At 42.6% G+C, this 25948-nt stretch overlaps 1 protein-coding gene across 1 annotated transcript in view; it reads left to right on the top strand.

The window, feature by feature from the left end:
• Positions 1 to 25948, top strand: part of slc25a21 (solute carrier family 25 member 21) — a 70429-nt gene that overhangs the window by 23963 nt on the left and 20518 nt on the right. The window contains exon 3 of the mRNA XM_089004937.1: positions 21563 to 21611. Within this exon, the coding sequence (XP_088861063.1) occupies positions 21563 to 21611 (49 nt within the window). The remainder of the gene's footprint in view (positions 1 to 21562; positions 21612 to 25948) is intronic.

The raw sequence follows: 25948 nt of genomic DNA, 5'->3' as shown, positions 1-25948 counted from the left end.
ATTCAATCCAGCGTGACACTCTCTTCTTTCATCAGGAAAAAAATGAGTTAATTCCTAAATTACATGATTCTGGAGTTATATGAGCTTGGCTGTACAAAATACAATACATATTGATTTATATAGCGCTTTAACAACAACTGAAGCCGGAACAAAGCCCTAAAATGGAAATGCTGCCCCCTTGTAAAAGAAAAAAAACATTGCCTGAGGCCATGGCCAACGCTTTATCAGCACCCAAGCATGAAAAAAAAACAACGGGTATGGCACTCTAGATCATATTTTCAATTGTTGAATACATTTGTGAATGGCAGTGAATGAGTTAAGTTGGACACAAGTGGCATTGTGTTTTAATTTGGGACCCCCCCCCCCCCCCCCCCCCCCCCCGACCTGCCTTCCTTCACCCCTTGTTGTCCGCTAACACAATGTGGCACGCGCCATGTCTTCATCGGACCTCCCAGGACTAGCTAGCCTGCTATTTTCCTTGCGCTCTCGTGTTTAAACCCCCCCCCCCCCCATTTTGGCCTCTTCCCCTCGACTCTTTAACATAATCCAATAGAGAGGTTGACAATCACAATTAAGGGGAAAAAGCCCCCCCCCCCCCCCCCATAATATGGAATGACAAAAGCGTGGCTCCCTTCGCCTCCCGCGCGCGGTGGGTCTCACGCAAATGGTGCATCTTTGGTTGGGCGGCGTTCAATTCCCAAACGCCCCCCCGGATGATTTTGGGAGATTGCCATGTTGGATTACCCTTCAAGAAGCCCTCCTTGTCCGAATAACTGGTTTACATGATGGTGCCCCCCCCCCCCCCGCGCGCCTTTTTTTCTTCTACTTTTGTCCGCTTTGTTTTTTTTTTTTTTTTTTTTTGCACACACTCCAGCGTTGTGATTGGCTGGCGGGGGCTGACGATGGAAGGTGGCCCCCCCGTTCATAAAATTCATTATACATATTTTATTTTATTAATTTAATTGTATTTTTTTTAATAATTAAAAAGATATGTTTTCAATTAGTTGTAAAATGTTTTTTTTTTCAAGAAAATTGAAATTCAATTAATATTTTTAAAGAAAGTGTATTTTATTTATTGTTCAGGGAATTAGTATTGATTTAGGTTTTTTTTGTTATTTATTACATTCATAAAATTTATTACATGTATATATTTTATTTTATTAATTTAATGAATTGTATTTTTTTTAATAATTAAAACATATTTTTTTCAAAGAGTAGTAAAACACCTTTTTATTGAGGGAAGTAAGAAAACAATTTTATAGTTTTTTTTTTTCAGGGGAAAAATTAAGGCCCAATTTTTTTTTTAATCACTCTGGTCCAAAAAAAAAACCCAAAAACATGTCGCTTTCCCCCCTTTCCTTTCCGCCGTAGTGAACGCTTTGCAACTTCTTAAATCCTGTCATGCGTGGCGAACATCTGCCGTCGCTTGCTACCGAAGAATCTTTGCGCTCGCCGCATTCCAGCCAAAGTTTTCCTTCCAACTGGCGTGCGGCATAATTAAAAACAGAGCAATTTGCGTCCCCGGGAACTTCACACCATGTTCTTTTGCGCCCGGTGGAACCCAAAGAATGTCGCACGCTTTTCCTCGTCCCGTCTTCTTGTTTTGGATCCACGCCGCAATAAACAGACGCCATCAAATTGCAACGAATTATCGGGGGGGAAAATGGTGGTCTTGAATCAAACCCCAATCGCTTTGACGTCCATTTTATTTGCTATCTTAGCTACCAGAGATGATAAGTGTCGTATCAACGGTATCGGATACTGTGGCGTCCGCTGATATCAGCCACTGATACTGAAGCAATAAATAAATAAAATATATAATATATAATATATACAAATAAAATCCATCTAGCTATTGGCTGGCTGGCTAACTTTCTATCTATTTGAGTTACTTCCGGGTTGAGTGAACGCTGGCGCGTGTGACTGCCGCTGCTCGCCCACAGAAAAACCTTATCCTGTGACTGTGAAGTGACCTTGAGAATTTTGAAAGGCACTTATAAATGAAATTATTATCTTAATATTATTATTATAGCTAGCTTGATAGGTGAGCATGGAATTTCACAAGTTTGATTCGCTTTCATGGGCCGAAGAAAATGATATGGCGGGCCAGATTTGGCCCCCGGGGCCTTGACTTGGACACCTGTGGTCTACATAATCCTCTCATGCGCATTTCTCACGTTTAAAAAAAAGAAATAAGTGCTTGTTTCTCAAGTGGACCCTCCTTCTCGTCGTGTACTTTCCAGCCCGTGGGAGCATCTTTGCCGAAAAACCGCATTTGGGGGGGAACAAGAATCACTTAACCCAAATCAGGCGCAATCAGGATGGGCCTGGATGCAGCTGGGAGGGACCCCATCCACAAGGACGGCGGGTGGCGGCAACGGAGTGGGGGTGCGCGGGGGAGTGATTGGTTGAAATGATGCTCAGGAAGGAAGATCAAGACATCCGCCACTCGTTTTGTTACATCATCTTTTCATCAGCAGGCGTTTGATATTTATTGGGGGGGGTTAGAGGAAACCCCCACCCCATGTTGACTCCCTCAATCTGACCCATTTTTTTTATTTTTGCCCAGGCCGTCGTTGTGGTCTTTGATTGACAGCAGAGTGAGGCGTGCTTTCATTGATAATAATAATAATACATTAAATTTTCAAGCGACTTTCAAAACTCTCAAGGTCACTTTACAATCACAGGTTAAGTTTTTCTGTGGGTGAGCAGCGGCAGCCACACGCGCCAGCATTCACTCAATCTGGAAATAACTCTAATAGATAGGAAGCTAGCTAGCTAGCTAATAGATATTTAATAGATAGCTAATAGAAAACTAGCAGATAGCAAAGAGATAGCTAGGTAGGTAGCTAATAGATAGCTAATAAATAGCTAATAGATAGTTAGCCAGGCAGCTTGAGCGCTTGTAGATAGCTAATAGAAAACTAGCAGATAGCAAAGAGATAGCTCGGTATATAGCTAATAAATAGCTAATAGATAGTTAGGTAGATAGCTGCCCCACAGTCCTGCCCGGTGACTCGAAAATGTCATCCATGTTGGGGGGGGGGGGATTCCACAGCCAGACACTTGGCCTCTTACCTGAATTCTTTGTTGACATGATTGAGGAGAAGACGGGTCGAGAGTTGAGTGTCCGCAAGTGTCCAAGCGGATTCGCATCAAAACTTCGTATCACCTGTTCCCGGTAGCCAATTAGCCAAAGAGACCCCCCCGCCCCCAATTGCCCCTACCCAAACAAAAGCCACCCCCGCCCATCAAACTTGTCGTCTAAAAGTCATTGTTTTTGGTTCTCGGCCAGTTTCTTCTGTTTTTCACTTCCTTGTTTCCGTTTTCGTTTTGATCGGATAATTGAAGAAAAGTCGCAGGTGAAGCCCCCCCCCCCAAGTCATGCCCCCCCCCCCCCCCCCATTTTTTCTAAATAGGTGCCGAGTGGAAGGTTTGAGGCGTGCTCCTGCTCTGTTGACTTAAGCGCTGGGACCCGGCCATCAATCACGTCGCCATGACGGCTCGGGTCGCCCTCGCGCCACCCTTACGCCCGCCGACCCCCCCCCCCCTCCTCCTTGTCCCTCCCCCCTCGATGTACTTTATCTACCAGGAAGTTGCCGTGTACTTGAATCTTCTTCTCTTGTTTCTTTTAAGAAGAAAAGTTTGGCATTTGTGTGAGCGGAGAATAAAATGGCCGCCGTCCAGTGAAAAAGTCAATTCAAAGTCAGCTTTATTGTCAAATATTCTAACACAGTGGGACCTTGGCTTACGCACTTAATTGGTTCCCAGACAGAGTGTGTAAGGCGAAAAGTGTGTATCGCAAAAAATAATTTCCCATAGGAAACCATTAAAATGAGAATAATCCGTTCACAGGTCTCCATAAAACATCATTTTCTACTTTCTAATTTTCTAAGCCTTAAAACTACACAAAATATACCTTTTTTATACATAATAAATGTGCTATAGTATCATGATTAAAGACAAGTTGTTTTATTGACCTCTGTGATGGTCGTTAATGGCTTGATGGAATGGAGTCATCACCATTAAACACTTGATGAGGAACGTAACCTTCTTCTTTTACCATCTTGAGGAATGATCCCTTGTAGGTGCTTTCTCTGTGATAATTGTATCTAGTTCATCAATTGTGATCTGTTTAGCTGGGTTGATAGCTTTTTGCATCAAGTGTACAGATGGCTTGTGCGGGTTATTTGTGGAGTCTGATTGATGGGATATTTAACCTTCCAGTCTACACTCTGCAATGGGTCCAAATTTCACTGTTTTCTTTCAATTTTCTCACCATTTTACTTGTTTTTTCCCCTTTTCTTTTTTTTGTTTTTGTTTCAAGCTCTGTCCTCTCCCTTTCTTGTGTGTGTGTGTTTTCTCTCTCTGTCTTCCTGTCCCTTTAATGTTAACCCAGCCCACACTGCTGGGTTCTTGACCAATCACGTGGCTTTAACCGAAGACGGAATGTTGTTTTTTGCAGAAGGATACACACATTTTTTTTTTTTTATCGAACAGCTGAAAATAGCAGGACTCAAATGTTAGCATGTTTCCGATCTTTTTTTTGTTTTGTTTGACAAAACTAACGACGAAAGGACACCGGCAGTGGCAGGTCTTGCCAAATATTTAGTCGTTTGTTAATTTTTCGCAGACACAATGGGAGTGTCCTTCGTGTTTATTACCGAAAAAGTCACAAAAGATCGGATTTTTTTTTTTCTGGTAAAAACCGCTTTTTTTTTACACCCAAAACGTTCTGAAAGGAAAACCCCCATCGTTTCCAAGCATCCTGAACTAGTCTCTTGTAATTCATTTGTTTCTGCCTCTGCTTACCTTCTTTCGGGAAGGGGGGGGGGGGGGTCGGTGAGGGGTTCCTGGGAATGGTTTTTAAATCCTTCCGTTGGACTGCCCCCGCCCCCCAACCCCACCCCGACCAAAACCGCCGCGGCATTTGGGAAAGCGGTCCTTTGCAATTATCTTTAATCATATGCGGCCATCCCAATCAGGGCTCGGCTCTTGTGATCACATTTGCACGGTTTCGGGTTCTGCCCCCTTACGGCACCGCTGGCGTGTCCAAATGGTGGGGGGGGGGGGGGTGACGGTTGGTATGGACCACCTGGACCTACCGTGTCCGTTTTCTGTCGCTTGACTCCAAAATGGACATCCATTCTCCACCATTGGGCATTTTTTTTTTTTTTTGCGAGGAGAAAATGTGCGTTTCCGGGTGAGTTAGCAAAGTGTTTAAGCAGAATTCCCCTTCCAGCCCGACGCGGCCCACCCAGTCTGCGTGAGAGGGGCCGTTCATTTGTCTTTTTCTATGCGCGCCGGAGGTCTCGCCGTGTTTGCTTCTACAGTGCGTCAAGATTCATGAAGCTTCACGAAACACTTGAAACATTACACTACACGCAAGTACAAATCGCGGCGAAAAATTGCCCCACTACCGAAATAGTTGCAGAGTCAACGTCGATGTTTCCGTTTCTCTCTTAAATCCGATAAGACATTTTTAATCGTCACGACGAACGATCGGAATAGAATACTGCAACTAGCGAAACCTTCACTCCCTTGTGCTTACGTGTGTGTGTGTGTGTGTGTGTGTGTGTGTGTGTGTGTGTGTGTGTGTGTGTGTGTGTGTGTGTGTGTGTGTGTGTGTGTGTGTGTGCATTGTGACTGCTTTCCATGACCTGCAGCCAGGACCCTCCTCGGCGTCCCGCCTGGCTTTCGCAGCGCTTGTTTAGACAACAGTGGTGCACATGTTGCTTGAAATATGGCCGCCGCGCTCGCTTTGCTCGGGTGAATTAAGCCACGGCATGTGTGTGTGTCTAAGTGTGTGTGTGTGTGCGGCTTGTTGATTTATCCATATATTCAAATGATTGATTTAGGGATCAGCCGGCCAACACTTGTCGAAGCAACGGGGAGGCGGTTCGCCGGCCGACAAAGAGACAGATTTCGTATCTCCTGACGCCATATTTAGCGCCGTTAGCATCCCGCTAGTTCCCCGACATGAATTATTCACGAGCCGGGCCTAAGACGGATGTCTTGAACGACGTCCTGATTGCTTTTGAACGCGTTCCCCTTGAGCGAAGAAATTTTGTTTATTATCGTCGAGAGTACGAGTCTGATAAGGGGCGCGAGGCCTTCAAGTGCCAGCGTGTTTTATTGCCCGTCTCGTTATTAAATGGCGCTGCCAAGCCGGGCCCGGATGGGACATTCCAGTCCCCCTTTTGAAGAACACGTTTGCCACACCAGCCCCTCAATATCATATTTTTTTTCCATACCCCTGTTTTTTATTTCTGGCAGTCTTTGGATATTTTTTATGTTACCACAAAAAGTAACGTTGGCATTGTTGAAAAATGACATCAGATGACATATTTTGCTAAATTGCTAAAAAAGGCTCACGCCATTCGCGCCGCTTTAATATTTTCTACGCTATTTCGTAACTAATTGTGATGAATTAGCATAGGCTAAGCGCAACATTTTCCCACAGAGTGCTAATAATGATAATAATAATAGTAACTTTTTAGACTATTTGTTAGTACAAATAGTGAGTCCCACGTATTTAGTTATATTCACAAAAAAATTGTAATTTTGATCGCTCTAGTGAAAACTGCATTGAAAACAGTTGCTAGCTTGATCGTCCAAAAACGACAAAACCGATTTTGGTTTACAGAAATGTTGTAGTTAACTATTATATTTCTTTGAAAGCTAGCCAGCAAGCCAAAAATAGCTATTACGGTATTTCAGAAAAGGCAAGAAGAATTAATTTAGCATAATATTTCTTACTAATGCCTACATAAACAAGTCAAAAGAACAAAAAAAAACATTATTATTATTATTATTATTATTATTATATTTATTATTATTATTTGTTACCCCAACATTATTATTATTATTATTATTATTATTTTTGCTAGCTATTTGCTATCTGGCTGGCTAGCTAGCTATCTAGCTAGCTACATCTATTCACTATCTAGATTGGCTAGCTTGCTTTCTATCTATTTGAGTTACTTCCGGGTAGAGTGAACGCTGGTGCATGTGGCTGCCGCTGCTCACCCACAGACAAAAATTTATCCTGTGACTGAAAAGTGACCTTGAGAGTTTTGAAAGGCGCTTCTAAATCAAATGGATTATTATTATTGTTATTAAATAAGAAATAATGGGTTGATTTCATAACTGATTCAAAATCGTAACACACCTAAATGGCAGTTTATGAGGAATTTTCCCAATTGGCTTGACTTTTGACAATTGCTTCCCTTGAGTACCTGTGGAAATTATTTTCATCTATTTGCCGTAATCATTTCCTGTTTGGCCCCCCCTTTTCTTCCCCTCCCCCGTCCGCTGGCGTTTTTCCGTGCCTCGGCAACGCCGCCGCCGCCGTCTTTCGGCCGGGCTCCATTTTTCAGGCATAAGCGAATAATTAGGTAATTGCTTCTCTTGATTGAGCTGAATAGGAAACATTTCAATTAGGGGCGAAAAGTGCGCGAGGAGGAAGTCGGCTCTTCCAAAAGGAAACATTCCTTGTCATGCAACTGTCAGGCCACACCGGCAGCCGGGATTAACTGGAGAGTCGCGGGAGGAAACGGCGAGGAAGTTGAAGGGGGGAGGCGGGAATGGGGGACATGGGGGACTCAATGTTGGACCACGAGAAACCATTGCTGCAATTACAGCCTCCCTGCTGATAGGATTTTTCCCGTCCGGATTAGCCTGAGAATATGCTAAGGAAGAATAGCGTTGAAAAAAAAAAAATAATAATAATAATAATGCATTTCATTTATCAGCGCCTTTCAAAACTCTCAAGGTCATTTTACAGTCATAGAATAAGTTTTTTCTGTGTGTGAGCAGTGGCAGCCACATGCCCCAGTGTTCAGCGCCAGCCACATGTGCCAGCGTTCACTCAACCTGGAATAACTCAAAGTTAGCTAGCCGGCTAATAGATAACTAATAGATAGATAACTAATAGATAGATAGCTAATAGATAGCATATAGATAGCAAATAGATAAATAGTTAGGTCGCCAGCTAGATCAAAATTAAGCTTTTTTTTTTTTTTTGAATGTACAGGTAACATCCGATTTACAACTAGCTCGACTTACGACCACCCGTACTTACGACCACGACCTGCCGGATGAAAATTGGGCTCCTGGACGAACTTTGGACATGTGGACTAAGCTCTCTTGGCTGCTCCAGAAGTCCAGCGCACCCATCCTGGCTAACTTTAGGCAAAAGGCGTGGTACACCTCCAAACTAGATCTAGCCCCCAGGTCTGGGCCACATAAAATGATGTGGTGGGCCAGATCTAGCCCCCTCCACCCCGGTCTGCGCACATAAAATGATGCGGCGGCCCATATCGGGCGTCCGGGTCTGGGCCACATAGAATGATGTGGCGGGCCAGATCTTGCCCCCGGGTATGGGCCACATAAAATAATGTATTGGGCCAGATCTGGCCATGGGTTCTGGGCCACATAGGTTGATGTGGCGGCCCAGCTTTGGCCCCAGGTTCTGGGCCACATAAATTCATGCATTGGACCAGATTTGGCGCGTGGGTTTGGGTCACATAAAATAATGTGTTGGGCCAGATCTGGCGCCCAGGTCTTTGCCACATAAAATGATGTGTTTGACCAGATCTGGGTCAGATTAAATAATGTGGCGGGCCAGATGTGGCCCCCGGGTCTGGGCCACATAAAATAATGTGGCGGACCAGGTCTAACCTGTCTTGACTTGATGAGTCATCTCGTTCCTAGTTTGAGATAGGAAAATAATTCATTTGAATGAGCAGATGATAGCGTCGGTAGCATTTCCTTGAAAACGTTAGCCGGCCCGTAGCATCACTTGCCATTTTGGATGACGCAAAACGCCAAGTCCTGCCGCTCGGTTCATCGTCTTTGTTCGGACGCTAGCCGGCAGAATTGCAGCCAGGGCTTGCGCGCGCCCTTTGTTGATGCCGTTTCTGACGGCTCCCAGCGCGGACTTGATTTAGCCAAGGCGGGACGCACACATCCGCTGTTCTAATTCACTAATTTGTGTTTGTGCATTGGGTGACAATTGTGACAAATGACTGGCCTGGAGTGAAAAGCCCCCACCCCACCCCACCCCACCCCCCGTCTACCCCACCCTGCCAGCCTGCCTCGCTTCCTGCTTCCTTCTCACTCAGGTGTACGCCGCATAGAAGGGCTTGCGTGCTAAATGAGCTGACGGGGCAGGACAAATGTTTGTTTAAACTTGGATTTTTATTGATGGAAGCTTGAGTGATCATCATGGCTACCGTGCACCCCCCAACAGCCTCCAGGTTCTACCTCCGATCCGCCTCGATGGCTCTGTTTCGTCCGGGCGATTTTTCATCTGAAGCATATTCTGTCATTCGTAAGCGAGTATAGAAGCCAGGCAGGAACCCGACTAATTTTACTCCTGATGTGCGAATTACCGACTTCATTCACCCGTTGAGCCTCCTGCCGCTCCCCGTCCAGGCCACTCTCTACCACCCAAGGAAGCGTGCTCATGTTTCAACTTGGAAATAAACTTCTGTGAGCTAAGCGTCAAATTTAGGAGATAGTCCTCATATGAGAGCGACTTAGCCTCCTGACGCATCCCATCTAAGCAACAAAGTGAGTTCTGTTCCCTACCGCGAGAGCGGCAAATAATTTAGGATGTAATCCTCATCTGGAGCGGTTTAGCCTCATGCCGCATCCCATTTAAGCAACTCCTAGCCGCCCGCGATGGCCTGCGACGAGGAGGTAGCATCAACTCCTAGCCCCGTCTGAGCATCTCCTGGCCAGTTTAGCTAACCTGCTAATGTCTCCACTTGGGAAAGTATTCCACTCCGTTCGACAAGCTCATTGTGTAATTTGTGAGGTAATTCTGTCAGAGATGTGACAGTCAGACACTGACACAAGATTGTCCCTACTGCCGGCAGGAAACGCAGTTATCCACGACATACGTCTGAATTCTGCAGCCTTCTGCCAAGCTATTTATTGAGAGTACGTGCAAATTAAAGTGATACGCTAGTAAAACATAGTTTTCTTGATTAGAATACCACACCTCTTGAGTTCTAAGCACCAACAGCTGCAGGCAATAAAACATTGTGTTTTCCACGAACTGATACATTTGTAACCTGGCTAATGAGCTCTTCCTGTGAAGGATTATGAAGTCATAAATTACGCCTGTGATAAGGAGTTTCCCAAGTCCTTAATTCTGTGAAGCTGACAGTTTAACTTGCTGTGTCTGTTGACCTGATTGAGCCCAGGTTGTCTGTGCTTCAATTGTGTATTCGAGTCACAAGCGTTGACTAAGCATACAACAGCATGACACTTTTAAATACGCTAACTTCTTATTCTCGATCAGATTCCCATATGGAGCCGCTGAATTGAATGAAGCGACCTCCAGCTGCCCATCTAATTCCTTCCCTACTCGACGAAAGGCTGCAAACGTCTCTCTCCTTGGAAATGATTTCCATTCCCTTATGCAACACTGCCCGGCGTGGACTAGAAGCGTGTTTGAGACCTCGTCACCGTTTGACCTCCTGCCGCATCCCGTCGAGGCACCTCCCAGCCACTTGAAGCACCCTTTCCAATGATTCCATTTGAAAATGTCTTTCCTTCCTGTTTTTTTTTGCTGACAACAGCAACAAATTTTGCATGTAACGCTCGCATGGAGCCTATTATTTGAAGAGCTCTTCGCACCTGTGGCAGGTGTCGCCTCCATTTTGGTTTTCGGGAGGGCGGGGTCATCCTCCGCTAGGTGGTTCTTTGTTGCCGTTTGGCCTCGCTCAAAGTATTTCCACGTGGGCTCCGCGCCGGCTGCCGCGTGGATGTGTGTGGCTTTTCCTCCTGTCCTGCTTTCAGAAGGGGCTGGGGGGGCCATGGGGGGGCTCATGTTCACTCTCTAACTCGTCCCGCGACGGGGTCAATTGCAACCAGTTGGCCGCCAGTCTGCTCCAAAGTAAACATTTGCTGAGAGGCGACTGTACGGGCAGGTAGCTAAAGGAGGGGGGGGTTGTCCCCCCCCCTCCTTCCCACATTCATCCCTGCTTCGTGTGGTCCAAGCTTCTGACATATTGCCGCATGAGATGGGCCTCTTCTTGTCATGTCGGCAATGGATCATTTCAAATCACCCAACGGTCAGATAAAAACTAGCTCGAGGCAGGAAATACAGCCATCTTGCTTCTATTTTGCATATTATTATTATTATTACTATTATATATTTTTTGCAAAACATGTTTAGGAAACATGTTTTCCGATCATTCATTTTAAATATTAATATTCGCGTCATGATATATATATACATAGAGTTTTTTTTTTAATATGCAAAAATGTTCTTCCATTTTGATGGACAAGATGCCATAATCTTTTTTTTTTAATGAAAACAAATCTTTAAAAAAATATTATTGTTTTAAATGCGTTCCATTTCAATGGGCAATCTTGTTTTTTTATCAAAATATCTATATAATCATTTTTATTATAATATTTTTTAATGGACTTTTGAAAAATGTTTAATTAAAAAATAAATGGAGCCATTTTTTGTAAACATTCAACTTTAAACATGAGCAAAAGTAGCTTGATTTCATTTTTTTTTTTTCGAATTTAAATGTACCAAAAATAATTTTCATAATTTAGAATTTGTAAAGTTTGTTAAAGCCTGTGGGGAAGCGTAAATGTGTCTTTTTATTCTTTTTATGGTCTCTCACCTGATATTTGAAAGCCACTTGGACGCTCAACGGACACTTTCACTGTACACACACACACACACGTTTGTGTAAGCCGTTGCTAATGTGGTTTTCATTTGCTCCCGATCCTTTTTAGCAGCGCGTCGGGGGTGTGCCAGGCGGGGGCCGCCGAGCCCCTTGAGGCCGATGGCAGGCGACTCGTTTAACTCGGGGAGGCCTGCTGTCTGAGCAAGCTCGCTTTTGTCTACATTAATCAAAGGCGCATTTCCTCGCCGCGGCTATCAGCGAGGCTAGCTCGTTAGCATAATGAATGCAGAGGTAGGGCTTGGTGGGGGGCAGTCCGGAAAGGAGTTTGTTGTGTCTGAGGAGGAAGAGGTTGTTCTCGTTTCTTGCCAAAACGCCACTTGCAAAATAGAACATGAACGAAAGAGAGCAAAAAGTGACGAGCATAAAGTCATGACCGTCATTTGTTCCCCTTATTTGTAACATTTACTATTTCTTGGGCCATTTCTTTGCATTGATTCCACATTTTAATGAATTGAATTTAATGAATGCTTTTAAAAACAGTGAATGAGTTCATATTTTGGTAGGTAGACCTACCGTGACAAAAATCCCTTAGATTTACTCTTGATTTGAATCGCCAGAAGTGGGCTACGGGCCGCTAGCTACTAAAGCACAGTCAGTTCTCCACTGCTAGCTTAAAGACATTTTTTATGTCGAGGAGACATTCACTTTTTCCACTTTCAACCAGACTTCCCCTCATTTCACCCTTGGGGGGGGTTGTCTCGGACCCCTCCCCCCACCCCCCCAACGGGGTGGGCTGCTTCTCCAATGGAGTGTAAGCATGCAAGTGGGCGTGTCCATTCATACAGGTGCTTATAATTTGCAGCACGCGATTAATCATTGTTGTGTTTGCCCGTGACATCTTGTTTAACAAATCTGTCCATCTCTGTTGTGGACGGGAGAGGGTGGGTGGGGGTGGGGGGGGGGGGGGTCGTGTCGGTGTCGGGGGTCATTATTACGCATCCGAAGGCCGCCGCGGAGACGTCGCTGTGATTTAAAGCCTTGAAAGAAAACAACGCAAGGCGGCCTCGTAAGACGCTCGTGTCCATTCCAAAAAAAACTATCAAAGAAGCCAACATGTGTGCGAGGCCGCCGCATAGAGGCAGCCGTGTAACCCCCCCCCCCACATGCCGTCCATGTCCGTGTGTGTGTTTGCTTGCTTTGGGTGGAGGGCAACAGGCTGGTCAGCGTGGCTGTAAATCAGAGTCTTCCCTGATGGACGTCCAGCTAATCTGTCCCCAGTGTGTCATTACGTTCAACCTCCCAGATAGCCACAGAGCCTCTCGTCTCATCTCTCTCTCTCTCTCTGTCGCACACACACACACACACACACACACACACACACACACACACACACACAGTGGGGGCAGCGTTGTGGAAAGACAGTAACACAGACACACATGTTGAACATAAACCGGTCGAGTTGGTGTCAAGAGTTCACAGTCAGCATCTGTCTTAGGCCAAAAAAAAAAAAAAAATGGCCACAGTTAGCTGGAGACGTGCAACACATGCCACGCAGTGACACGGGTACAAGCAAGCTAGGCTATTTTTCTAGTTTTTTTGTTTTTTGTTTTCCGGCATGTTGTGACGCGTCTTCGCCGTCTAGCGTGAAAGGCCTCACACGTCGTGATGAAATCGCCAAAAGAACCATCTTTGCCGTTTACGAGCCCTGACCGGCTATTTTTTTTTTCTATCATGTTGGACTAGCTTGAACCTGGATTTTTTTTATTGGCAAACGGCATTTAAAAAAAAATTTAAACGGCAAAAAAAAAAAAACTCCCATTGCTTTACTTATTTTATTATTTTGTATTTTTGTAGTGTTTTGTTTTATTTTTGTATTGCTTTATTGTTTTATCTTTGACTACTTTATTGTTCTATTTTTTTGTATTTATGTTTATTTTTTATTTTATTTTATTTTTATTTTTTTTTATTGGTATTATATTGTATTATAATTGTTTTCTTATTTTGTATTTGTTCTTGTTTTATTTATTATTTTTGTTTTTTGTTTTATTTTTCTAATTATCATTTTTTTATTTTTTTACGTATTTTTATGTATTTATTTATTTTGTTGTATCATCAATGTATTATTATTATTATTATTATTATTATTATTATTATTGTTAGTAGTAGTAGTAGTAGTAGTAGTAGTAGTATTTTTATTTTAATTAATATATATTTTTTAACAAGGAAATATTTGTCAATGCCCTTCTTTACACTACCGGCAGATCAGAAACAAAACGGATGTTAGCGATGCTAGTTAGCTGATGCTAGCTGCGCTAGTTAGCCTGTGATCTGACTCCCATTGCGAATCAGTTGGATGGATTCATTTCCCCAATTGTAGACGGTGCCTCATTTGCATAAGTGGTTACTAAAGATTCTTTCTGGTGGTCGGAAAGAAAATGTCAATGAGTTTTCAAGAAAAGTCGTCATGTCAATTTTTGGGGGGGCGGTATGATTTTGTTATTCTGTTGAACATAACTCAAACTATTCACTGGCATGTTTATAGCCTTCGCATCATGTCCAGGGTCTTGCGGATCTTCCCCAAAAAAATGTTTTAAATCTGTTCTTTTTAGTGGTTAGCGAAAAGGTTTTGCTAGTTTTGGCACTTGCACTGTCCCGGGAATGATTTCCGATCCCCTTCAGAGGCGCTGGGCGAATTGACTTGGTCGCAGTAAGGTTCCCTGTGGTACTCCGCAGCTTGACCTTGGATCAGTGGAACAAATGAATGGATGGCATTTTTTTGAAGAAAAAAAAAAGTACAGAAGCTCCTCAACTTATGAACGGGATTCATTCCGAACGGCCGTTCGTAAAGTGAATTTGTTCGTAAGTTGAATTCGTTCGTAAGTTGCTTCAGTGCGATATTTTGGGTGGAATGTATGTTTAAAGCTTTTATAAGTAACCTGTAATGGTATGTACTGAAAAATAAACATTTCATTAAATATATGTTCTCTCAAGATATGTACATGTGCAACTGGAGAAACTACTACATAGGTTACTACAACAATATTCGTATGTACCGTTGTTCGTAACTTGTTGTTCGTATAGACTTTTGAGGAAGAGATAGTGCCAATATTTGAAAATAAAACCGTTCGCCGACATATTTTGGAAAGGTCGCGACGCGCGATAATGTATGCGTTTCAGGAAGTTACGACGACATCTTGCCAAAAAACAAAACGTTTTCTTATTTTTTTTCTTTTCTTGATGGTTTTATCAGTCAAACTGGCCGCACGTGGTGATTGATTTCATTTTTTTCCCTCAGCCACACCGAGATAAAAGCCAGCGCGGCAAACCGCTGCTAGCTTAAAGACAACCAGTCGACTTGGAGTTTGTCCAAGGCGGTCACCGTGACCCCCTTTAATTACAGGACGAGAGAGTCGTTTCTTTTCCGTGCCGCTGAATTCCATTAAAGGCTTCATTCGCGTGTTTTTTTTTGTTGTTTTTTTTTGTCCTCGCGTGTACCGACCAAACCCGCGCACGTCGCCACGACGAGTATTTTTGAGGCTCCTCCCCTAAAACCAGAAAGCTGGACACTGCATCAGCCATTACCCGATGCCACGAAGTTGCACGCCAAACTCTCTCTCCTTTTTAACCTATTCACTGCCAGACATGTGCAGGGGTGTGTCCGCTCCAGTGCCAGGGTTTTTGTCATTTTACTCAGATTGTAGGACCCACAGAGTGTTGAGTTTTGGGAGGTCATAAATATCTATTTGCTATCTAATAGCTATCTATTAGCAGGCTAGCTGGCTGGTTGGCTATCTGGCTAGCTGCCTAGCTAGCTAGCTATTAGCTATCTATCTAGCTATTTAGCTAGATATCTAATGGCTATCTAGTAGCTATATATTAGCTGTCTAGCTAGCTGGCTAGCTATCTAGCTATCTATCTATTAGCTAGCTAGCTTTCTATCTATTTGAGTTACATCTGGTTTGAGTGAACGCTGGCGTGTGCGGCTGCCACTGCTCACCCACAGAAAAAAACTTATCCTGTGACTGTAAAGTGAACTTGAGAGTTTTGAAAGGCGCTTTAGAAATGAAATGTATTATGATTATTATTATTATTATTATTATTGTGATTATTATTGTGATTATTATGATTATTATTATGATGATGATTATAATCATAATAATAATAATTAGTAGTAGTAGTAGTAGTAGTAGTAGTAGTTTTATTATTAATATGATGATGATGATGACTGATTATTATTATTATTATTATTATTATTATTATTATTATTATCACCTAGACGATGTAAAGCCCGTTGAGCCCCCAAAACAAAAATGGTTTGAATCTTTTTGCAACATGGTGAACCATAAAAGCCAAATGGGATGCGTCAACGTGGGGACGCCACCCAAGCACATGACCAAAAAAAAATGTTAAAAAAATAAAATACAAAAAGAAGAAGAAAAAAGATCAATGCAAATGAAAATAACGGTGGGGGTGACGCATGTCGCAATCCGACATGGTGGTCCGTTCTCCATGAGGAAGTTGCTGGCTAGGCGTGACGTTCAAGTCGTGGTGGCATAACCAAAACGGGAACGTGGGGGTGTTGTTTTTTCTTCTTCTTCTTCAAAGCATGAAGCCACGATGAGCGCTTGAGTGAAGGCGCTCAGCACGCTTGAAAGATGGTCCAAGAGCTTCAAAAAATGGAGGGAGGAAGGGTGGGCGGGGCCTTTGGAATTCACCATGCGGCAAATCACCTTACTAAAATACTCTCCCATTAAAATAATCATTTGCTAATTTACTTTTACTAAATTCCTCACTCACTCCATAACAAATTCACTCATTCGCTGCCATTCACCAATTTATTCTGGGTTTTTTTTTCATGCTTGCTTGCCGATAGAGCGCTGGTCAGACCTCTGGCAATCTTTTTTTTTTTCCTTCTACAAGGGTACAGTATTTCCCTTTTTTCCATGTTAGCGCTTTGTCCCAGCTTCAGCTGTTGTTAAAGCGCTATATAAATCTTGTATTTTGTACAGCCGCCCCCATTTCATATAACTCCAGACCTATATAACTTAGGAATTAACTCTTTTTTTCCGATGAAAGAAGAGAGAATGCGTGTGTCCACTCCAGTGCCAGGGTTTTTGTCATTTTTCACTCAAATTCCAGAACCCACGGAATATTCAGTTTTAAGGCTACATAAACACACTTTTTAACTCATTCATTGCCAGACGTGCACCCAAACAACAAAACGCAAACAAATTCGGGAATGGCACTTTTTTCTTTGTATTTTCAATTCTTGAATAAATTCAGGAATGGCAATGAATGAGTTAATAATAATAATAATAATAATAATAATAATAATAATAATGCACGGTTAGCATTTGCTAGTCAACTTAGCCTAGCATCGACTATACTTGTACGTACTACATAACAGTCAGGGACATTTAATCAAAGGAATTCATGGTGGAAAAAAAAGGTCAGTCCCAATATTGAAGAGGGAGAAAAATGATTTTTCAAAATACAGGTAACATCCGACTTACGACCGAGTTCCGTTTCGACCAAACGGTTGTAAGTCAAAACAGTCGTAAGTCGAAATCCATTCAAAGTGTTGAATAGAGACTCAGAGGCTAAATGGCTCGCAAACACCCCCCTTCCCTCTGTTGCCATCACACGGTCGATTGCTGTGCAAGTGTGTGACATGCTGGCTGGCCAAAATTGTCGCACACGTTGCTGGCCTGCTAGCGCGTAGAATTATTTTTGTTTAAAATAGGGTCTGGAGGTCGTGGTCGTAAGTTCGGGTGGTCGTAAGTCAAGCCGGTTGTAAGTCGGATGTTACCTGTATGCGTAAAACACCCGCGTAAATAGATTTGTTTACAAAATTTGACACGCGGGTTGTCATGACAGGTGTCCCGCAAGGTTTTGGAATTAATTTGTTTCCATTTCCGACACCGCACGCCGCACATCCTCCCGCGTTTTGCATCCGTTTTGCCCGCTTGGGCCGACCGCCTCCGCCGCCACTTCCGCAAACGCCGCAACATGGCCGCCCGACATTTGCATGCCTTGTCCGAAAATGTCACCGCGGGCTGTTAAGAAAACAGTGAGAGTTAAAATGGAGGAAAGGTGCAAGCTGCCTGTCAATCTGTCATTGGAGTGTCGTTAGCCCTTCGTTAGCCCGTCGTTAGCCCGTCAGGCTGACCGGGTCGGTCGGGGAGCGCTCGGCGTACGCCTACTTAGCGCGCCAGCACGCAAACGCCTTTTTGTCAGTAATCAGGGTTCATCTGCGGTTTGACAGAAGGGAGTGTTGAGGGCGGGGGAGGGGTGGGGGACATACCCGACCTGTCTCAGCACGTAGCCGGCGGGCACAAATGGACCGTGACGCGTAACCATAAATCAAAAGAGCCGAGACAAACATCCAGCCCGTGAAGACGACTCAATTTATCATTGGCGGTGGAATTTGCACTTACGCCCGCATTTGCCGGGGGATTGGTGGCTTCAAGGACCCAAAGCCACCATACATCTTTATCTAGATCAATCTATCTGTTTAGCTATCCAGCTAGCTAGCGATATAGATTTCAAGCTATCTAGCTATCTGTCTAGCTACAGTATCTATTTAGCTAGCTATATTTATATCGACATTTATATCTATATTTATATCTATATATATTTCTATCTGTCTATATATATTTATCTATCTATATATAATTATAGCTTTCTATATGTACGTATTTACAGCTATGTATATCTCGCTATCTAGCTACCTAGCTTGCTTGCTAGCTGGCTATATTTATATTGACATTTATATCTATCTATGTATATTTATTAGCCAGCTAGATAGCTAGCCTTCAACCAAATCAGTTTTCGAACCGGTTTCTGGAACAGATTATGGTCAAAAACCAGGTTTGACTGTAGGGGGGGGTCAGCACTCTGGACTCAAGTGCGTCCTAATGGTTGCGGCCCAGATAGCGTTGAGCTATTCGCACCTTTTGTCTTGGCAAGACGGCAGGATGACAAGCCCTGTCATTGCTATTGTGCTGGACAAACAAAAGAAGCTTCAAATGGCGCAACAAGACCCCCCCCCGGCCCCCCCACCCGTCACTCACTACGTAGCGTTGACGAGGCGCAGGTGGTGGATCGGCTTAGCGTTAGCCACCTATAACATTGCAGGGCCTGGTTTGATTCCAGCTGTGTGGAGTTTGCATGTTCTCCCCGGGCCCACGTGGATTTTCTCCGGGTACTCCGGTTTCCTCCCGCATTCCGTCCAGTACAACTTTATAATAATGATAATAATACATTTCAAAACTCTCAAGGTCACCTTACATTCACAGGATAAGCTTTTTTGTGGGTGAGCAGCGACAGCCACACGCGCCAGCGTTCACTCAACCCGGAAGTAACTCAAATAGATAGAAAGAGCTAGCTTATTCTCATTTATTTATTCCAACCCTCTTCTCCCCACATGCGTGGGCTTTTTTTTACCCCACATTAGCCCATTGATGTCGTGCGTGTTCATAGATAAATTCATTAAAAAAAAATCAAAATAAAATTATGTTGATGTATATGAGTATCAAATAGGTTCAAATTGAGTATATAATTAACAATAATATAATTGTATTAACATAAGCTCTCTAGCTAGCTCTCGATTTACTATCTATCTAGCTAGCGATCTAGCTATACATTAGCTAGCGAGCTAGCCTTCTATCTATTTGAGTTACTTTTGGGTTGAGTGAATGTTGGCGCGTGTGGCTGCCGCTGCTCACCCACAGAAAGACTTATCCTGTGACTGAAGTGACCTTGAGAGTTTTGAAAGGCGCTTATACATGAAATTTATTATTATTATTATTATTATTTATGGTTGTCTTTGAGCATGGAGGAAAGCGGCCATTTTGATGCGTTTGTCTTGACGCTGTTTTCACAGCGAGGTCGAGCGCTAGCTAGCTTGTTTGCTTTGCGCGACGGCTTGTTTGCAACCTTAGCAAAGCAGCGCGTCGCTCATTCAAATAAACATCGCGAGGCTAAAAGCAACAAAAAGAACAAGAAATCAACGATGGCGCTCGGGGAAAGTTGAGCAACAGTGAGTTCACGTCACTTAAAAAGTTTTGACGTTTGACGGAAAATTGTCGCGCGTCCAAATCGCGTCTCGCCGGCGTGGAAACACCTGCATGGGCGCTAGGTGTCAATGCAAGGTCAGCGCGGTTTTCTGACATGCGTTTCCTGCGCTCGTCCGAATTTTGCCGATTTTAGCCAAGTAATTTCTTCTTTTTTTAAATTCTGAATGACGGAATTCGATGCAGTCGGGGATTTTTATTGATTGATTTGTTTTTGTTCGTTATTTTTCTCGAAGCGGTGTGACAAAAGCCTGCAAAACAGCCTCGGCTAGCGTGGCGGTTGGCATTTTAAACAGCTTCAATGATGACAAGCGAGATAAGCCTTGCGTGGAAAGTTTGAAGAGTTTAAAATAACAAACTGTTTACCTTCCGTGACCTTTCGGAATGGAGCGCAGCGATCCCCGAAAATTCTAATAAGAATACATTTTTCATCAATAAATAAATGCTTGAAATTTGAATCCAGATGACGAGCGGCGGGCGTGGTCGGATGACCCCCAAAGGTCGCTGCAGTGAAGGAGTTCAAATTTCTTGGCGCGGCGGATCGAGTTGCAGAACGAGGTGTTAGCGTCTTGAATGATGGATATGAGGAAGAAACCTTTGAGTATGTCCTGTGTCAACTTGCTTGCTGTGTCAATTTCCTCCTTTCAAAAAAATAATAATTCCATTGGAATAAATCAATGCATTGCAAGGTGGAGTTAATTCAATGCATTCATTATTTAAAAATAATAATAATAATAATAACAATTATCATACTTTGTGTATGATAATTGCTTTACTAATACTTTACTTCCTTCCATGAGATTTTTTTTCCAATAAACTTTTATTTATTTATTTATTTATTTATTCATTTATTTGCCCATTTATTTCTTTATTTTATCTATCTATCTATCTATCTATCTATCTATCTATCTATCTATCTATCTATCTATCTGTCTGTCTGTCTGTCTGTCTGTCTGTCTGTCTGTCTGTCTGTCTGTCTGTCTGTCTAACTACCTACCTACCGACCGATTTATTGATTTATTTTTCAACAGTCGCGGCCAAAGAAGTGCTTGTTTTGATTGCGGTCATGTTTTGTGGGTTTTTTGGTGGTGAGGCAGAAGCAAAAAGATGGCTGGCATCATAGCACGAAAGGTCATTTTGGGCTCTCATTTGTGCTAGTCGACGTCTTTAAATACTGCTAGTGAGTAGGCAAGATAAGGAAATGTAACAAGGTAGCTAGCTCGCTCGCTCGCTAGCTAGTGGTAGAAACAACGCAACGCTGGAGTTTGCCAACGCCATTTGGGGCCACACGATGAAGCGAGCTCGCGAGCTAGCTAACCATTTAGCTAGCCTGCTAGCTAACCATTTAGCTACCCCGCTAGCTGACCATTTAGCTAGCTCGCTGGCTAACCATTTGACTAATTCACTAGCTAACCATTTAGACAGCTCGCTACCTAACTATTTCGGTAGCCTGCTAGCTAACCATTTATCTAGCCCGCTACCTTACCATTTAGCTACCCTGCTAGCTAACTATTTAGTTAGCTTGCAAGCTATCTTTTGAGATATATCTCTAGCTAACCATTGAGCTAGCTTGCTAGCTAGTTGAATAATAATAATAATAATACCTTTCATTTATCAGCGCCTTTCAAAATGGTTAGCCAGCTCGCGAAGAGTGCTTTCGTCAAGTTTTTTTTTTTGTTTGTTTGTTTACGAAATACTGATGTCACTGCATCGTGAGTTCTTGAATGAACACTTATTGTTTGGATGTTTTCATATTATTATATATTCATATAATATTCATTTTTAATATTCATTTTTAAACCTGCAAAAAAAAATGTCTCGTTTCAGGTTTGGTGGAGATCTGCATGATGCATCCTCTGGACGTTGTGAAGACGAGGTAAGCCGTCGATGTTTTCGTTTTTAGTCATTTTAATTTAAACGTCCTCCAGCGTGTTGTCGTCGCCCGTAGTGAGCGCGGAGGCCGGCCTCACACCCCAGTGTCATAAACAGGTCGTGGGCCACTACTAAAGCTTTATAGTCTTTCATAGGCCTCGCCGAGACCTCTGGCTTCACATCTTAGGCCCCCTGGCCCCTTCACTGCCACTCAGTAAATCCTAGCGCCGCTTTCTGTCATTTACGGCCGCACTTTCTCTCCTGGATAAATTGCTTGGCGTGCCTTTAAAAAAGTAAAAAAAAAAAAAAAAACAAGCGAAGCGAAGACGCTCTCACTTTCAAGGCAGCGCCACCGCGCGAATAAAAGCTTCACGGCCGATACTTGATCCTCTGAAAGGAGGCGAGTGATTTATGCTGACCCGGTGGGAAGGTATGAGGCTTTATTACAGGTAGGTGTAGTCGGATTAGGGCAACGGGTAGAGGGGGAGACACAGGGGGGGGGGGGTATCATATAAGGCTTGAGTTGTGCAATAATTAATTTGAAAAAGTTCCCCAAAAAATTCTAAAAAGTAAAAAAAAAAATTCGAAGAAAATAATTTCTAAAAAGTTCCCCAAAAAATGCAAAGAAAAGAAATTCCCAAAAAATCCCCCTAAAATTCTAAGAAATAAATCATTTTTTAATGATAATGCGAGTGATTTATGCTGAGCATATCCGGTGGGAAGGTATGAGGCTTTATTACAGGTAGGTGTAGTCGGATTAGGGGAAAAAAATATTTTTTTTTCATGTTCATTTTTTTAATCGTAGCATACCATACCCTCGTGACATGATTTGGTTTTGTAAGTCAACAATTTAGTAGTAATATATCGCCAAAATCGCTCTGATATCGTCATTGTTTTAATGATAATCGTACAGCTTTATTTTTAATTAATAGGACAGGATTTCTTTTGTGGCCTAAACTTCTCTAATACACTTTTCTTTATTTTTTTTTTGAGTTTGGGGAATTTTCTTTTTCCAAGTTCCCCAAAAAAATTGAAGAAAAAAAATAGAGGAAAATATGAATTTTGAATTTATGCTAATGATACTAAAAAAGTCATGTTATTATTAATTATGATGATTTTTTTTTTTTTTTCATTTTCATTTTTTTATCGTATTATACCATACCATTGCGACATGATTTGGTTTTGTAAGTCAACTATTTTGTAATATATCACCATAACTAAATGCATCTCTATTACATCGCTTTTTAATAATAGTCCAGCTTTATTTTTAATTAATCAGAAACATTTTTGTGGCCTAAACTTTTTCAATACATTTTTCTCTCATTTTTGGGCTAGGGGAAGAAAAAAAAATCTAAATATGTGCATTATCCCAAAGTTCCCCAAAACACTCAAAGAAAAAAAATCTGTGAAAACTTTTTGTTTTATTTTCTCATAATGATACAAAAAAAGTTACATTATTTTTATTTTTATTTTTTTTTTTCATTTTTTTGAAATCATACCATACCATACTTTCGCCACATGATTTGTCAACAATTTAGTAATATATCGGCAAAATGAAATGCATTTCTATGACATTGTCATTTTTAATGATAATAGTACAGCTTTATTTTTAATTCATTGGAAACGATTTCTTTTGTTGCCTAAACTTCTCCAATCTTTTTTTTTTTTTTTTTTGCGTGACAACTCAAACGACACAAAATGGCAGCTTGCTTTTTGTAGACAGGCAAAAGTCTCGGGAGCGACTAATTGGGACGCGAGGTTGACTGAAGTAATTAGCGAGCCCCCTTGAAAAAAGCAGCGAGTCGTCGCCGTCGCCGTCGCCATCGGGCAGGCCGGCGGCGTACAAGCGAGCATGGCTCTTATTAGGCTCCTCCGGCCGGCTGCGGCTTTAATGTCCAGCGGGCCAAATGAATCGCCAACTGGACTAAATTTAAAGCCCTCCAAAGAGACCAAATCAAAGGATATGGGGATGGGGGATGGGGGGGGCTCCCTACTCCCAAAGTGACAAATTATGTTCTCACCCAGCAGCTCCTGTTTGATCGCTTTGACTTTCTTCTCCGGCGACGCCATTTTTTTTCCCGACTCAATTGCTAATTTGTTCTTTTGTTCCTTATTTTGTGACTTTCTACTCACTGTAGTATAAGCCGTATTTTCCAATATTTTCCATATATAAGGCGCACCTTCAATGAATAAAAAAATGAATAAAAATCCAGATATAATATATAAATAGATAAAAGTTTTCCAAATATAAGGCACACCACATTGTAAGGCGCTACATTAGATACTGGGGTTACGCACGACTTCTTCTAATGGAGTCGGTGGCCGCTGAGAGACTTGTAGCTCAATATGACTTCATATATAAGGCGCACCGGCGTATAATAATAATACATTACATTTTAAGGTGGAAGAAAATGAAGACTTTTGGGTGCGCCTCATACACCAAGTAGCTAGCTAGCTAGCTTTTTATTTATTTGAGTTATTCCAGGTTGAGTGAATGCTGGCGCATGTGGCTGGCCACTGCTCACCCCCAGAAAAAATGATCCAGTGACTGTAAAGTGACCTTGAGAGTTTTGAAAGGCGCTGATAAATGAAAGGTATTATTATTATTATTATTATTATTATTGTATTATCTTTATTACACATGTAATTATTAATATATATAATAACTGTTTTCAACTGACACTCATCTTTAAAAATAAATCTATAAGCAGATGCATATTTTTTTTTTTTAACGTATTCATTTTTTTGGGTGCGTGTGTGTGTAGTAGACGTTGGATTTGGTCTTAACCGATCAATCCATCGATCGATGCCGTCCTTTTTTTTTTTTCCAACTTCCTGCTTGCGTTTTGCCTTCTCACCGCAAGACCGAAGCATTTTCTTTGAGTTTGGCCCCGGAACATAATCGGCGTGAAATGTCAATGTAGCATAGTTGACACGAGCTAAACCCTTAATTAGCTCTGGCCCCGCAGAAAGGTTGGCGTACTCGGAAAGGGGGGCAAAGGGGGAGGTAGATGGGGGGGGGGGGGATGTTGGGTGGGTCAACCCGAGAGACGGTGAGACCAGTTGCGGCTTTTTCATGAACCTGGAAAGCACCTAGTTACATGGTTCATGGGTTGGTCTCAGCTCACTTGGAGGTAACAAAGGGTGTCGGGGGGGAGGGGGGGGCGTCGCCATCTGACTCTGATCAGGTGGCCGCCGCTCATTAGGGAGCGGGCCCTTTTAGCTAATTAGCCCACCCGACCCCCTCCCCTTCCTACCTCGGCGTGACGCAAAATGTTGATGTTGTTCATCAGAATTGTGTTTTGCAACTTTAATCAATATTACTGATCAGTTGATTCATTTGAGCGATAAATTTATTCTGTGTGTCAGTATACATTGCTGACATCACTTTTGCTCAATCCATTTATTTATTTATTTATTTTTTTGTTTGTTTGTTTAATTATTTTGTTTGTTTATAGTGAATGGTTGTCTCAACCAAATACACAGAACTCATTATTTGTATAGAATATATATGTGAGGCCAGGTTACCGTAACCACGCTTTAAAGTGTGTTCTTGAAAGTGATCTTTCATGAGGGCTTTGACGGATGACGTCCTGCCTTTGTGGGGGGGGGGGGGGGCACTGTATACCTCCCCCGCCTCTTTCCTCAGCATCGTTTTTGACCCCCGACTGCTTGGTGAACCCAGAGTCACTCCTGGAGGAATCCTTGACAGCAACCCAAGCCAGCAGGTCACAAAGCGGCGGGCGCAGCCTGATAGCTGATCTTTCCTTGGAAAGTCGCGGGCGGGTCATCGGTCAGCGAGCCTCCCCAACCCTAAGCGCCCCCCCCCTTTCCTCACGGCAATTAAACACAATGATACCTTGGCTTACGAACTTAATTGGTTCCCAGACAGAGTGTGTAAGGCGAAAAGTGTGTACCCCAAAAATTTTTCCCATAGGAAACTATGAAAATGAGAATAATCCGTTCCCAGGTCCCCATAAAACATCATTTTCTAAGCCTTACAACTACACTAAATATACCTTATTTTATATATAATAAATGTGCTATGGTATTATAATTAAAGAAATAAGTTGTTTTATTGACCTTTGTGATGGTCGTTGATGGCTTGATGGAATGGAGTCATCAGCATGAAAGACTTGATGAGGAACGTAGCCTTCTTCTTTCACCATCTTGAGAAATGATCCCTTCTTTCTCTGTGATCATTTTACCTAGTTCCTCATCATTTGTGTTCTGTTTAGCTGGGTTGATAGCTTTTTGCATCAAGTGTACAGATAGCTTGTGCGTGTTATTTGTGGAGCCTGATTGATGGGATATTTTAACCTTGCAGTCTACATTCTGCCT

The sequence above is a fragment of the Hippocampus bargibanti genome, linkage group LG09 (genome assembly GCF_051943395.1).
Source record: "Hippocampus bargibanti isolate YZ-2025 linkage group LG09, ASM5194339v1, whole genome shotgun sequence".
Taxonomy (NCBI): Eukaryota; Metazoa; Chordata; class Actinopteri; order Syngnathiformes; family Syngnathidae; genus Hippocampus; species Hippocampus bargibanti.
Note: the sequence above shows the minus strand (reverse complement) of the source record. Positions and strands in the feature narration are given on the sequence as shown.